The sequence below is a fragment of the Thunnus maccoyii genome, chromosome 11 (genome assembly GCF_910596095.1).
Source record: "Thunnus maccoyii chromosome 11, fThuMac1.1, whole genome shotgun sequence".
Taxonomy (NCBI): Eukaryota; Metazoa; Chordata; class Actinopteri; order Scombriformes; family Scombridae; genus Thunnus; species Thunnus maccoyii.
This window is the reverse complement of record NC_056543.1, coordinates 33033441-33049387: the sequence shown is the minus strand read 5'-3', so window position 1 is coordinate 33049387 and position 15947 is coordinate 33033441. Positions and strand designations below refer to the sequence as shown.

Genomic DNA, 15947 nt, shown 5'->3' with positions numbered 1-15947 from the left:
TGAAGTTCGCCGCAAGGATGGACCGCTACCTCCTTACAAAAACTCTACCTGCTCCACCCGATGAAAGCAACCTAAGTCCCGGGCCCGTCACCAACACCACCACCAAGCAAAATAAAGTAATCATGACTTTATCAAAGGAAGTGAACAAAAAAGTGTTCGGCTCATCGGCACCAAGCCAGCAAACATAATTGATTTGCTTATGATAAGTAATATTAACGCTACCGCTGGTGTCTTTTGTCTGGCATGTTAGCCAATATAGTGTTAGTAATTTGGCTAACTAACGTTAATGTTAATACTCTCATCTCATGTATTCTCACTTTTTTATACAGACATACCGCATTATAGCTGTAAAGGAGATCCGTCACTAAGCCACCTTCGCTTTTTTTTCACCGAACCAAACATAACCAGCATAATGCCACCGTGTGTGCTTTTACATAGCATCCTGGCATGTTGTGTAACACAATAGCGTCAGCTCCCTGTCCAGCCATGCCAGCTATCCCGAAGCTTGACACAGACGTCCATGCGGCTGTGACTACCTCTGTAGCCGGCTTACTGGAGGAGCAACTCTGCCCCCCACTGTGTGTCCATACCTTTTATACAGAACAGCGAGGCGGAATAAAGGCGCAGCATTCCCGCCTTGAACAGGCTGTGTAAAAAGAGCCGCAACTAGGCCCACCCACAATGCTGCCCCTGCTAGTGAATATTGCAAGTTCCCTTACGCCGCATCTTAACCTGGAGTAATGTCTACCGCTGGAGACATAAGACGGTATATTGCGGTCTATGAACCAAAGTCTGATCCTGAATGAAGGGAAGAACCTGCTGTTGCACAGTTGAGACTTCAACAGGATGTTTCAGAACTGTGAGATTGTGTCTAAGTTTCCTCATAAAGTAAAACTATTTTTTTCAAACGCAGCTGGAGGTCACAAGCTTAGCTTTAGCACAGATATATTAGCCTATATTCCTTTAGCTGAGTAACAGAGAGAAACCATGTTTTAAAACTTCATCAAAAGATTGAAGATGAAAAGTAGAAAATCCTGCGGCGTTCTGAGACTCGTTAAGCAGACAGTTGACTGTAAAATGTGCCAAACACACACACAACCACTCAACGATAATGGGGGAAGATTGTCTCCAAAAATTAATTTCAACCATTCCTGACATAACTGTCCATCCTCTGGAGGGCTGTGAAGACTGTTTAGATGCTGAACAACCAGCAACACTTCCAGTGTGCTGCTTTGCTCACCATCTGGCTGGCATTTCAAATAAATTAAAATGACTGAGGAGATAGAAATGAGTAATTTTACAGCACAGGAGGCCCCACCATCACCCTAATCTGTCCCAAAGCTCATTTTCTTGCTTTCCACAATACCGGCCCTTTAACCAAAGTTTTTTTTGTTTTGTTTTGTTTTTGTTTTTTTCCCCCTTAATTTAGGCAAGGACTAAGGTTGCAAACCTTGGTCTCCTGTGTAAACATCCTGCAATTGTAGGCCTGCAATCCACCCAAACCATCTCCGTCCTACCTCAGTGTGGCTGGACATAGAGTAAATTTATAAAGGTTGCATTGGGGCTGCAGGGGGTAGCCCCAAAATAGACTTCAACACTAATGTTTGTGCAGGAAAACATACTTCAGTTTGTTGGTTGTTTCTCTTCTGTTTGGTTATTAACCTTTTCATATTTCACTCTTATCCAAGTGCAGTTTGAGAGAAAACTTACATACTTTCATGCTGTCACATTTGGAGCTGTGTTACTTTTATATACTTATTTTTTTATCCATATTGTAGTCCATGCACATTTTGTTCTTTCCTCCTTAAATGTCAAGAAGAGGCTTGTGGTTTGCTGCTCCCAGGTCTGCTCTAGCTTTATGAAGTGGCCACAAGCCCTTATGAGTGTGTTCAGAGCTTCAGAATATTGACTAGAGCCATGGCAAGACATTCAGATGCAAGTTCCCTGGAACAGTTTTGATCTGTGAGGTTATTTTCGCATTTTGGACGTAGTTGCTATTGTGGGATAATGTGATCCAAAGTGAAGTGAGGTTGGAGAAATGAATGCACCTTTATTTATTTGATAATTCAATTCATGATTAAGTCTCACATTACTATTTAGTCTGGATGAGTAATCTGATATCAGAAGTTTTCTTTTAGAAGTTCAGGTTTACTCATATTGTAACTTGTGAAAAAACAGTGTAAAACCATAGATAACCATAAAAACAGTGACCGTAAACATTAACTAATGGATTACACCCGACTCTATGACAATGGAAAGCTCTATTGAGCAAGACCATGGGGAAGCGTGTGTGTTTGCATGTTTGGGTGGTGAGGGTTGGGTGTTAGCTTTGTAGAAAAACACAGAAACATGTGGGTGGTGGACATCACAGGGCAAAAGAAAAACATAAAGAAATGTGCCAACAGCCAAGACAGAACAACCTACACTACACTTTCATTCCACCTAATATCTCTGCTTTTCTGGATTTTTAGGTTTTTTGGTAGCATATGACAAAAGAAGAGTAGAATTCTATAATCTATCTAAATTATCTATTTAATAGAAAATGTACAAGGGTGAATAGATGAGGTGTGGACCTTGTGGTCATGATGGTCCTCAATTAAGCTACAGAGAGAAACATTAAACCTTTGCTGCAGCCTCTGAGAGAACTCTCTTCTTCCTTCATGTAAACTCACCACTGTTCACTAACAGTGCCACCATGCCCTTTCACACACCAGGTGCCAAATGTTGTGCAAGCATTGTGGCTCTGTAATGGCTCTGCTATGTTTGAATAAGCCATTATGAAACATTTGCGGAACAGTAACTTATTGTCAAATGACAAAACAGCATTACTTTAACGGCCAGATGTTACAGGTCCCATGTCTGAAAATGACTTTAAATGTGTAAATCCAAATGTTCAGGCCAAACTTTACATTTTGTTTGCCCTTCTAGTGACAAGAATCTAAGAATTACAAAATTGATATTATGGAATGTTGTTCACAATACCTTCATAATGCTGGGGGTAATAGAGACCTGTAGCAGGGGTCTAGGATATTTTTTCAAATGCAGTTTGAGAATATTCTATAATTTTTCCTGTCAATTACAGTGGAAAAGCCATTGCTGAGTACTTGGGCATAATTCAATGTGACAGTCTCTCCCTTAAATGTACTGATAGCTTTGGAGAGAGCACTCACTGGACAAATGGCCCTATTACTAGCAAGCAGGTCTGAGAGCCATTGACAAGGGAGATATGACTTTCAAAGACCACATGAGAGTGCTGAGAAAAGAGCAGTGAGACCTGCCCTAAGGGTAAACCCCCCCCCCCCCCCCCCCCCCCCCCACACACACACAGTGGAATTCAGTCTCTAGAAAGACATGACAGAAAAACAGGAAATCTGGGTCACCCAACAGTATAGAACATCTCATACTTAGCCAACATAGCAAAAGAACCGTGCATAACACATACCCATTTCCCATGATGCATTTCTTTTCCACATTTTGATGAATTTCCTACAGTATTTTGCCATGGGGGCAGACATTGAAAATGTCAATAAATGAATGTGCTGCTGAATGTGCCAGGTTGTTTACACCAGACATTATCTGTAAGTCAGTTCTTTTTGGGTGTGGTGGATTGTCTGTTCAGTTGGTCCAGTAGAATTCTACACCACCACAAAATATAAGAGCATATACCAAGCTCCTCTCCATTGTAATGAAACTGAGGGAGGGTCTCTGAAAATCATCTGTTCTTTGTGTTCAAAGACATATGACTGGATTCATGTAGCTTTAGTTTCAGAAACATGTTAGAGGCTTATTAATGCATAGCTCACTGTAAAAGACTTATGGCCCTGACTGTTATATTTAACAGAAAGGTTGAACTTGGGGAGAGAAAATATTGCAGTGTGGTGACAAACCATTTTCTTTCAAAAGAAAATGAATTTTAACCTTTCTTTTTTGAGCTTGATTAGGAACCATTGAAGTTGTTGACCTGTAAAGCAACAGCACATTCTGTTTGTCATATTGGCTCATACAAATAAACTTGATGTGACTTGTCCATCGTCAGGTAAACAATGTAGTGTTTAATGATGAGTATTAATATTAATTCACATCTCTCATTTGACCCTCTATGTCTGGTAAGCACCCCCTTCATTTAAAAACACTTCCTCCTAATTCAATGTAAACTGTTAAATGTCTCAAGATAGTCCTGATTTCTTTTTCCTGGTTCTTTTCGGTGACTTTAGAAAGCTCCTCTGGAGTCATGGAGGACATATAACTTTTCACAAGGAAAGGCTGTCTACTGAAGGATGCCCACTATCTTCTTCTGAGCAGAATTAGAAAATTACTCACAAAGTGGCCCGTGAAGTTAATAGAATCACAAAATCATTGATTTGAAAGGCTAATTTTTTCCCACAGCACCACAAGCAAAATGCCACAGAGCTGTAGTTTGTGGTGTTGTTATGTGAACTCTGTTTTATGCTCTGTATCCTCTTTTTGCAGAGTGCCTTTTCAGAAAATCAGAAATGTTTGCATAAGTATAATTTCTCACAACCCACCTTGGTGTCAGTGGTTTGTTTGGAAAGACAAAATTACACACGTTAAAAAAAACCTTTAGATATCAGTTTAGGATTTAACCAGGATCTATTGTGGGAATTGGTGCAATACATTTCCATGGTTGAATTTTGTCTAAATGTCATACCGGAGGTGAACTTCAGCTGTACAAGTGCCCCTAAACCATATTCTCCTATTGTGACCACAATTTTTTTTTAAAACTTTCTTTATTTACAACAAAGGGGTATAACAGGGGGGGTATAACAACAATTGCCATACAAAAACAGTTCAAATAAAACTATACTTCATTTAAAATATTGAAAGTCTACATAGCTTTTTTGTTCTTCACATCTTGATTAAGGTGCCAACCTGCTTGAGTTCAACAATAAACCAATGAAAGCAGGTTTGGAGCCAGACCATTTAGATTTGTGGATGTTGAATTTACCAAGAATGATCAGCGGCTGAATTATATAGGTAATATTGCTTTCCATCCCACTGAACACAAAATATAACATAACATCAAATATATCAATCTGTACATTAGGACCCATTTTCCTATATTTTTGCATGTTGACCCAAAATAAATTTGAATGAGTATGGTTGCCCTATCTGAATTGCAAAAACACAGGCATAGTCTATATTTAGCCTCCATCTTTCCAACACTTCTTTTACTGGGTAAATTCACTGTAAAATCTTGAAGGATACTTATTTCACTTTATTAAGACCAAAAGAATTTTGCTGCAGGAGGTGTAACACAGATCAAAGCATTTCTGATGTGTCTGTTCCTGCATGGTTTATTCCGAATACCAATATCTCCAATCTCAATAAAAATGTGCTTGGCTAATAATGTTATTTTCTGTCAAATTACAATTCTTTAAAAACTGAAAGAGTCTGTGGAACTGCACCAAAAATAATAGCGTATGCCTTTTGGTGTGACTGGTACCTTAAATTCTTGAAGAAATTCTGAATATGACAGTAACACACTGTTTTTGTTTACCAATTGACCAACCAACAAAATTTCATTGTCAAACCATGAGTGATAAAACAGTGATTTGTTTATGTATAAAATATCCTTATTATTCCAGATAAAGTAACTGTGAGGTCTGAAATTGTGTTTATTTACTAAGGTCCAGGCTAAAAGAGCTTGCCTATGAAAGTTATATTGTGACCACAAATGCCAAGGGACACGCATTGTATGTGCAAGTATTGCCATCCAGTGGCTATGTACAGACTGGCATTGGAGAGCTGTTTCGAGTAAGTTTCCTGAACAGAATATTTACTAGTTGGCAGAGCAGTGGTGCCATGTCAGTTTCAATTTGAGATGTTTAAAATCTTCAGATTGAACTGTTTTGAGATAAAGTGAGACTGCAGCAGCCCCTCCTCTTGCTGTGTGAGGAGTTTGTCTTTCCTTTAAGCTCCTAGGCAGTGATGGGAGGGAGCAGTCGGCATAGAAACGGAAGAAGTGGAAGTAAGCAGTCACTGAATGCCTCAGGAAACAAAAAAATTAGGACTGATGATGATGAAGAATTTCAAATCATCACTAACAAAATCAGAGATCATTTCTAACACAGGTGACCCACCTGAATTTATGTGTGCTTTGACTAAGGCCTCTGGCAACCACATAGGCTCAAAAAGCTAAATGTTGTCTTTTTGTTTGTTCAGAACATGACAATAGAGAATGTGGCTTGGAAAAAATTGTGGTCCTTACCTTTTAAATACTTAACTCCTAATAAAGTGAAAGAAGTTGCGTTTAAATTAATTCACCAATTCTACACAGCAAAATCTGTCCTTAGGCGATATTAACGGGATATTGATTCAGACTACTCATTTTGTAAAAACTCAGATGAAAATGTTTCACATTTGTTTTGGAATGGTTCTCATACAGAGTTCTGGTCAGACATCCTAGAGTTCATCCAAACATATCTCATTGCTGATTTTTCTTTTTGTTTTAAGGATGTTTTTTTTTTTGGTGTGTTTGATTGAAAGAAAGAAAATGAAGGAAAATATTTTATAATAAATCTCTTATTTTTCCTTGCTAAATATCACATCCACAGGTTCAGTGGTTCTAAACCACTCTTTCCTGTCTTTAAGAATGAACTCAATGAATATGTGGATTCCTACTATACACAACACTTGTGACCTCATAGGAATGATACTGAACTGATATGGAAACATGTTTGACTGAAGTTGGATCTATGATTTGAACTTTTGAATGAAGAGCCTTGTTGGACATTTGTCTGTACCCCTGGGACATACATTGTTGATGTTGTTTGTCTTTTGTATGTCTTTTGTGTTTTATATGTATTATATATGATATTGTTGTTAATAAAGCTTAAGGAAAACAAAAACAAACAAACAAAAAATCCATATTTTTTACAGTCTATGACTGGTGGTGTTATTGTGCTTTAATCATGTGGGGGAGAGAAATGTCATGATTTATGAATTGCATAATTAATATGCTATTTCTGGATACATTTTCATTGCCACACAAGGATTTGCCAAATATTAAGGATTTTTTTTTTTTTTTTTTTACAATTCTCTGTTAATGACTTATGCAAAAACTCAAAGACTAAATAGCACATGGTTATTGTGTGAATTCTCTAAACCAACAAGGTGATCACTGTTTGCATGCACACAACAGCAGCAGAAGAGAAATGAGTGCATGCACCAAGAACGTGATCCACAGTGAGATGGATAGTAAGATAGATGGATAGTAAGTGTAGTGAACATTTCCCTCTGAAATGTACCTAATGGAGCTGAAGTATAAAATTGGATGGAAATGAAAATAATGATATAAAGTACGAGTACCTCAAAATCGTAGGCTGTACTTGAGAAAATGTATACTACTAAGTTAGTTCCATCTCTTCTGTTGATTGATCTGATGATTTTTTCTAATTTCAATGACAAACTCTTTGCATGTATTTTCAGTTTTTAATGGGTATGTGAAAGAAAACATGAGTGGAAGTAAAACTGGGAATCTAGATTATATTAGAGGCGTAAGAGACGACCAGCCAGAGTAACCATAAACGTCGACTCCACACTCCAGACCAGTAGGGGGCGATAAGGCGTATTTAAGTTATTGCCATTTAAATTGTTCGCATTGAACACAGAAAAGGTCTAGTCTCAATCAAAACAGCGCACGCGCAACTTCAAGGTGAATGGATGACTTCAGCAGCTAATATCGTGGTAAATATAGCTTCGAATGCGCTCGGTCTTTATAAACAAGTTACAGAAATAGCACGGAACGCTGTCGCATTGAAGACTTGTCTGAAGTCTTTTGATGGTCTGGCTAACACTACAAATGGACGTTGATTAGCACAGTGTGTCAGTTCGAACTTCACTATTAGTAGGTAAGTCCATGTACTTGCTCATGTGCTAGCCTACTAGCTTACATAAGGTAACTTGTTAAAACTTTCCCAGTGTTTCACTGAAATATGTGACCCGTCCAAATTTTATGACGCTGATGTATTGACCAAACATTGACAGGCGACTGTATGCAATTACTACGGACGCACATGTTTAGGTAACAGCATTCTAGATACATATTTGTAACAAACTAGGAATTCCTAATCAGCCTTAACGCTAAATTACGTCTCAGAATCTGCAAACTCCGGTTCGCCTATCAGGTAATTATCTAATAAAATCTCAACAAGAGTAATGTAAGGTCACTGTGGGCTAAAACATTGGTTGTTTGTTTCATTATTTATTTAGTTTGAGGTTCTAACAGTGATTGTATCAGAATACAGGTGTTTGGAAATGATAATTTGCTCTTACAGAAACACAACTGGACACTGCAAGAACACAGAGGCACACCAGGATGGCCACTGTAAGTCAAGTGTGTGTGCAGTCACTTTTCTCCCTCTAAATGTCTTTATTAACAAATGTGTGTGTGAAGTCGTGTATGAGAGATGCTATGACGTCGACATAACGGTGTGAGTGTATGCATGGGATGAGTAGAAATAATTTATAGTTAACTTCATGTTTGGGTGGTGAGAGTGTGTCCCATTTCCACAAAAGTACACAGTAGATTATGTGTGCTGGTGCTGCGAATCACCTCACATTTAATGGGCCTGCTGGGACAGGTGTCTATATTAATTTTGCCTGAAATTAACCTGTTTTGTATAACTTGGTTGTGTGCATGTGAGAGGCTAACATTAATGTATTTGTGTTCAGATGCTGTGCAGTAGAGCCAGGCTGGTAAGTTACCTCCCTGGGCTTCATGTGTTGGTGCGTCGTGTGGCTGGAGCCAGAGCCTTCTCTGCTGCTGGATCCTCCGGCTCTGATGAGCCTCATGTAGCCATCACTCCCTCTGATATGGGTATGTCATTCATTCTTGTCATTCACATTTTTGATTAATTAGCTAGGGCTGAAAATGAGAAGCCTGGACCAGAATATGTGTATTGGTATGCTACATAGACATAAAGCTAGTCAACTTTGAGCAGGAACCCAAAATGGGTTCAAAGGGAAATGTGTATCAAAGGCAACAGGAGGGTTTAGTATCTGTGCAGTCTTATCCTCTGATATGTTGATTTGTAAGAAAATACATTTTGTTTGGGTGGTGAGTGTACATGATGCATAAAAATGAAACTTGCATTTCCCTGTGTCTTGTGCTTTTCCTAACATTACCTCCCTGGTTAAGGACTTCGGACAGTGTGGCCTGACGAGAGTATGGGGCCATTTGGGCCCCAGGACCAGCGCTTCCAGCTGCCTGGTAATGTGGGCTTTGACTCCCACCTGGAAGGAGTAGCGGAGCAGAAGAAGAGCCCAGCACAAAAGACAGTCCCTGACGTGTTGTCTGCCCCGTCCAGTAGTGAGAGGCATGAGTTCATACTGGCCCAGTTCATCACAGAGTTCTTTGTAAGTGTATACTAACATTACTACTGTAACTGAAGACAGGAAAACTGCCTCAGGTTAAGGGGGGGTCTCAGGCAGGCAGTTCCACAGCTGCAGGGACCAGACAGTTGTCGTGACAAGGCGAGTTTTAGGACCCATTAATTGGGCCCTGCTAGAGGATCTCAAGCAGCGATCAGGCTTACATGGAGTGAATATGTGACAGATATAGGTGGGACCCTGATCATGCAAAGCTTTAAACATGAGCAGTAAAATCTTAAAATCAACAATAAAACTCACAGGCAAAGACAGTGAAGGGCAGCAAGGATTGGTGTGATGTGCTCACTTCTGTTGGAAGATGTTATGGAATGGAAATGGAAATTGATCTTTCTGCAGCTTTGCCGTTAATAATTAACCGATTAAAAATACATTAACCACTAATGCAGAAGATGAGGGATGTGTAGTGTAACTGTTAGAAAATGTTCCGTAGATTTGCTGCAGTATGCGGTTCCGCCACTAGGTGCAGTCTCTTACTCTTTAATAAGGTTGGAGTGCAGGTGTGTTTGGTGTAGGTGGGTAGCTCCCAGCCTGAAAAGTGAAGCCAATGCGGAAGTGCTTTAAACCTGCATTCTCTCTAATGGCCAGCAGGGGCGACTCCACTGGCTGCAAAAAGAAGTGTGATTGTATGGAAGTCTATGAGAAAATGACCCTACTTTACTTCGGTAAACACTTTCCTAATGAGTTAATGGTCTCAATTGCTAGTTTCAAGTCTTCTTCAATACAGCATGATGTTCATTTTGCAAATTATGGTCCCATTTAGAGTAAAATGGACAATAAAGCAGCATATGCTTTAGGGTGTGGCTAAGTTGTGATTGACAAGTCGCTACCACGGTGACAACATTGATTACGTAACATAGCCATGGAGTAATTGCAGAGTATAGGCGTAGCTGCTGCTACTTCAGTGTGTTTTCAGTTCATGAAAGTTAATTGTAACATTTTTGTCACCTAAAAAAGTCTTGTTCAGTGTCTGGTTGTGATAAAAGACCCTTTAAGGAGTGGGATGTTCAGTTTTTACAGCGAGTACATTTTGCTTTAATGGTTTTAGGCCTGTTTTTCACTAGCAGAAATTACCATTAGCATTATCACTGTTAACCATAGATTGTAAATGCACCATGCTAACCAAGCTAGTAGCTAGCGCTATGGTCAACTCAACCCTCTTGTCCAAATATGCTCACTTCTGGCTCCAAAAATCAAACATGGTGGCGGTCAAATCCAAAATGGCGATGATCAAACGCTAAACTTGAGGCTTCAAAACGTCAGTTTACAAACCACTGGGTGACGTCATGGTGACTGTCCATATTTTTTACAGTCTTTGGTTTGGTGACAGCTTGTAAGGGAAAAAAGTCACAGGCCCAATTCCAGTGTCCACACTCATGGACTCACTGCTTAGGGCTGTCCCACTGTCAAATCGTCAAGTGCATGAGGGCTCTCCAGCAGACATTTCGGGCCCTTTATGCACACTTTCTGTAAGTCTGCATCTCTGCAGACTTTGCCTGAAGTCGGTCCCTTACTTGACTGTTGTGCACATGATACTTTTATGTGTTGGATATTACCTATCTGGTTTATACTTTGTTTAATGTATTATGTGCTTTATGAGTGAATGGTTTTACTGTGTTTGTCTTTTTCTATTTTTGTTAAAGTGATCTCACTAAGATCAATTCCAATCAGTCATGTTGATATGACAATAAAATATTGAATAAAAAGTCCCAAACCCACATTACATAACTTGTTTTGGTATCATCAAAGTAACGTGATAAATCGCAAAGTGCTATCCCACTCCTATTAAAACCATTCTGAGCCCTTGCAGCCTCTTGCACTCAATCACTTACCAGGTGATGTCAATGAAGTCCATTAAGGGTTCAGGGTTTAGGGGGAACATTGGGATTGGGCCACAGTGTGCCTTGATCTGCTCACTGTGACAGTTGTGTTAGTGAACACTGAAGCATAAAGTTGTGAAACTTCCACAGAGTTGTTGTTTGGCAGATGTCCAGTTTAGCCATCTGAGGCTGCTTGGTTAATGCAGGCTGAGAGCTGAGTGTCAGACAGAGTGGTCAGCTTGCAAGCCTTTTGCCTTTACTGACTCATTTAATTAGATTTGTCTGAAGTATGCTGCCAACGTAAGTGAAACAAAATATCTAATGGGAAAGAGCATAGAGGAATATTACAGCAGTATCTGCTAACTGGATAGTTTTTCTGAATAGCTGGCTATATGCTTTTCTCACAACTGTTTGGTGTGTGCTTGTTGTGTGTATGTGTGTTTCAGGAAAAAGATGACCCAGCCTTGTCTCAGAATGTCAACAGAGCTGAACAGTACTTTGATACCTCCAGTGTGGAGTGTGCCATACAGTCCTGCCCTGAACTACTAAAGAAAGGTGCAGCAACAGTACTCCACTCAGCACACAATTATCATGTTCATTTTCTTCATTTAGACCTAAAGGGAAACCTAAAGGGAAACTGGTCTAGTATTGAGCAAGAGTGCTTCAATCGGAAGCCACAAAATGGACTGCAGTGTAATCATATGGGGCAATTGTGCACCGCCAATGTACGTCCACTAAAAGTGTTTGTTTTTGACACTGACAGGCTCAGATTGTTATTATAAGTGTCTGAAGACAAAAGTAATGTTTAACACAGGAACTAGCCGCCTGTAGCAGCATTATGGCTAACTGCAAAGGGATCCACATCCGGGGCAGCCTGCCGGCTAAACTAACCTCGCTGTGCATATTAATCTGCGCACGCCGGTTTATTTACATGTATTGAGGCTGACTTTCTCTGCGGTTAGAGTGTAAGGAAACTGAAAAACTAAGTGCAATGATGCATTATCCCATGGACTATCCATCTGAAGCAGCATTATAGCTAACTGCAAAGGGAACTATATCTGGGGTAGCCTGCACGTTGGTTTGTTTACGTCTGAGGCTGTGGATAGCTCAGCATCTGTTCATGCTAGAAAAGTAAGGTTAGTCACACGGTTATGTTTTGAAATCACTTTTTTTTTTACCGTGTGGAGCTGAACGTTTGGTCCAGCTGGCCTTGGTCTTTTCATCCAGTTGAGTTTGTGGAGTTGAAACAGTCTCCAGGACAACAATGTCGATAAACACTGTAAATCCATGTGTAGTAGTTACACAGCTGAGATGACTCTGTGGACACTTGTAGATTTTCTGAGTGTGGCAGCAACAGGTCTGACTCTGCAGAAAAGGGTTTTCCTCTTCACTCGTCAGGAGAGCAGTGACTGCAGGAACACCAGCAGCTTCTTTGAGGTAACCGTTACTGTATGTTGACTTTCCTGACAGTCCTGTTGCCTTTCTGCCTCCATTCCTCTTTCGTTTCCACGGGATAATATGTCATTTAGTCACTTGTTTTTTTTTTCCGTTCAGCTCCAAGTTATGAAAAATGTGATTTCTACATGTAACTGTGATTAATGTTACTTCTCTAGCATGAACAGATGCTAAGCTATCCACAGCCTCAGACGTAAACAAACCAACGTGCAGGCTGCCCCGGATATATATCCCTTTGCAGTTAGCCATAATGCTGCTACAGGCAGCTAGTTTTTATTTAATGTTACATTCATGGTCAGACACTTATAATAACAATCTGAGCATGTCAGTGGTAAAAACAAGCACTTTTAGTGGACGGACATTGACAGTGTGCAGTTGGCCTCAAGGATTACAATGCAGCCTATTTCATGGCTGCTGGCTGAAGGGCTCTCACTCACTACTGGACCAATTTCATTGTTGTCCCCATTAGTCACTTAGACCTAAAATGATGGGAAAATATGGTTGAGATTGAAAAATCCCAAATCTTCCCTTTAAGACAAAGTGTTTTTTTTCATCATGCTTTTCATCAGTTTCATTTGTCAAAGTGTTACTGTCTTTCTGGTGCAGTGTCTGTAATTTAAATGTGATGTAATTATCTTTCTGTTCACCAGAGCAAGAGCAAAATGAACAAAGTCTAGCTCTTATAATGTCTGCTGATAATGTGATGAACAGATTTCCAGTCCATGTTTCCTGAGGCTCCATCCTCTGGTATGATGGTGGTCACAGTGACCCAAAAGACCCACAACAATATGACGGCATGGTGTGCTGAGGTGGAACAGGAGAGGGAGCAGATGCTTGACAAGGTGAGCTGATGTCTTGAGTCTGTGTTGCTCATGCAAGTGCTTATGTCAGGTTCATTTATGGATGGCTTTGTGGGTCTTTTGCGCTAACCAGACTTTGTATTTTGCTCCAAATGATCACCCTGGTGTGTCGTAGCCTGAATATAAACTTAATTTGTCCATAAAATGAATGTGGAGAAAACATTACATATTTTCATTATCATATGTGCATGGGATGAAGAATTTGACAAAGCCATACCTGGTGTCTTTGGAGTTTTGGGGATAAAAATCAATTAGATAAATATATGATCAGTAAGCATATTATGAACATATCTCACACATTGATCGCTGAAGACAACAAATCACTAATCATTGACGTCACTCAAGTGAGACTAAGTTGGTCGTCTGTTGTGCAGTTTGTTGACGGAGCTAAGGAGATCTGCTACGCCCTGCAGAGAGAAGGATTCTGGGCTGACTTCATCGACCCCTCCTCAGGCCTGGCGGTAAGATTCCACTAAGTGCATTTCCATCCTGCTGGTATGCACATTTTCAATTTGTGCAAAAAAATTTTTAATGTCACTCAAGCGTCCACTGAAGAGATGAATACAGCAGATCTATGAGGAGCGATAAGGAGACTGACTGGAGAATTAGCACACCAACTGTTTTTCTTGAAGACCCAACCCCTAATGATTGTAAAACAGTAGTGGATGGAAACAGGAATTAATTTACATTTTCTTTTGCTGATTTTTCACAAATTTGATGAAAATATGACCATGTGCTGATGTCATGCTGCCATGACATGACAGATACTTGTTTTATCAGCCTGTATTTGCAAAATTATGAAAAATCTTTGTTAAAAATCCACCTCCTGATTTATTTGGAGTTCCCTAACTGTCTCCCAACTTAACTGTGCAACAAATTGCATGTTGATGACGGGACAAGCTGCAGTCTGTGGTCCCAGGAAAAACATGAACAGATGCAAATTAGCTCCAGGTGCTGTGAATGGACATTGGACATGGTATGTACTGTATACTGATTTTGATAATATTCTGAGTTGAGCAGAATATTATTCTTTAATAAAATAGTTGCTGATTTTAAATTGGGAAGCTGTTGGGCACTGTAACAACAGAGGGAGACTGAAATGGAATGGATAGGAACCCAGCCCAATGCTGATACATAAGTGTTTATAAGAACTGTTCATTTCATGCTGAAGAAAAGCCAGTACAAACCTTCTCTGTGTTGAAGGTTTCTGTGTGAGCTGTAATCTGATTGGACACACCTGGAAAGAAAGCAGTGAATGCAATTTAAGATAAAGAATCATAGCTTGGAGTGGGACAGTTGAGTTACAAAATTCCAGCAATGTGCAGCACTCAAGAAAGCCACGTGAAGGTTGAGCGTCTGCTCTCTCTGTAGGACTTCAGCTGGCACAAGTATACTGCTGCTGATAATGTGTAAACAGCCCTAAAATCTAAAAGTGATGGGTTTGCTGTCTTCTAGCACAGACATGCAGGCCTTATTTCTTTATTGAAATTGTGTTCTGCATCTGCTAATAGGTTACACTCAGAAGTTTTATTGGAGAGAGTTACGAAACTTAAGTTGTATTTACAATCACTGCTGTTTCAGTGGAGATGGATGCGATCAGATAACTGTACCATAAGTGTCTTGTGTTCCTCCCCAGTTCTTTGGTTCATACACCAACGACACGCTGTTCGAGACAGATGACAGGTACCGTCACCTGGGCTTTCAGATTGAGGACCTTGGCTGTTGCAGAGTGATCCAACACTCTCTGTGGGGGACACATATTTTTGTGGGGACAATATTCACCAACGCACCACCCAGCAGCCTTATCATGAAGAAGCTGCAGGGCAGCTGAACACAGCCTCAGGGACACCACGCAGGTCACCATTAAAGCTATGTAAAAATGATATGGACTGATTTATATTTATAGATTCAAATCTCACAGGCTGAAAGGCTGCTGTTGTCACAATAAAGTGTTTCTTGATTAAACTGGTGTTTCTGTTACCTTTTAGACTCAAGCCCCTCTCAGAAACAAACACATTCCGTCCTACTATTTATGACTGTGTTGTCTGAACTGTCCCATCACAGTTTTTTCTAAATATCACAGAGGGAACAGTGACTGCATCCTGAAAATGTAATAGTGAAATACGAATACTAGAAATAATAGTAAGCAGAGGAGGACTGAAATAATATTGTACCTACCTGCTTAAAATGTACTCTGTCAGAAATGGGATAAAGCAGAAGAGTTGAAGTGATGACAAACAATAGCCTTTAATAGAGCTGATTATTTGGTAGATAGAAAGTTAATCAGCAACTTCTTTTGATAATTTAATCATTCATGATGATGTCTAACATAATAAATGTATAGCCTCTCAGTTGTGAGAATTTGCTGCTTTTCCTTTGTCTTAATGATGGTAAAATGAACATC

The 15947-nt window shown here is 39.8% G+C and overlaps 1 protein-coding gene across 4 annotated transcripts; it reads left to right on the top strand.

Annotated features, from left to right (window-relative positions):
* The first annotated feature begins 7615 nt into the window (after positions 1 to 7615).
* Positions 7616 to 15508, top strand: mmadhcb (metabolism of cobalamin associated Db). 4 transcript variants are annotated; one of them, XM_042427159.1, is made up of 9 exons: positions 7632 to 7871; positions 8120 to 8147; positions 8298 to 8347; positions 8695 to 8839; positions 9161 to 9378; positions 11675 to 11783; positions 13395 to 13525; positions 13918 to 14004; positions 15180 to 15508. In XM_042427159.1, the coding sequence occupies exons 3-9, from the start codon at positions 8339 to 8341 to the stop codon at positions 15372 to 15374; spliced, it is 894 nt and encodes a 297-aa protein (XP_042283093.1). In that variant the 5' UTR covers positions 7632 to 7871; positions 8120 to 8147; positions 8298 to 8338; the 3' UTR covers positions 15375 to 15508. The 4 variants fall into 4 exon arrangements, with proteins under 4 accessions (XP_042283094.1, XP_042283093.1, XP_042283092.1 ...); XM_042427157.1 differs by having other exon boundaries at positions 7669 to 7707; XM_042427160.1 differs by lacking the exon at positions 8120 to 8147 and having other exon boundaries at positions 7616 to 7707.
* The last annotated feature ends 439 nt before the right edge of the window (positions 15509 to 15947 follow it).

What these genes read in the sequence shown, in the direction of transcription:
- mmadhcb (XM_042427157.1), top strand. Translation starts at nt 7,684, where the DNA reads ATGACTTCAGCAGCTAATATCGTG. An exon ending in AACTCCGGTTCGCCTATCAG is followed by an intron (nt 8,148 to 8,297) that starts GTAATTATCTAA and finishes TTGCTCTTACAG; the next exon opens with AAACACAACTGGACACTGCA. An exon ending in GGGAGCAGATGCTTGACAAG is followed by an intron (nt 13,526 to 13,917) that starts GTGAGCTGATGT and finishes TCTGTTGTGCAG; the next exon opens with TTTGTTGACGGAGCTAAGGA.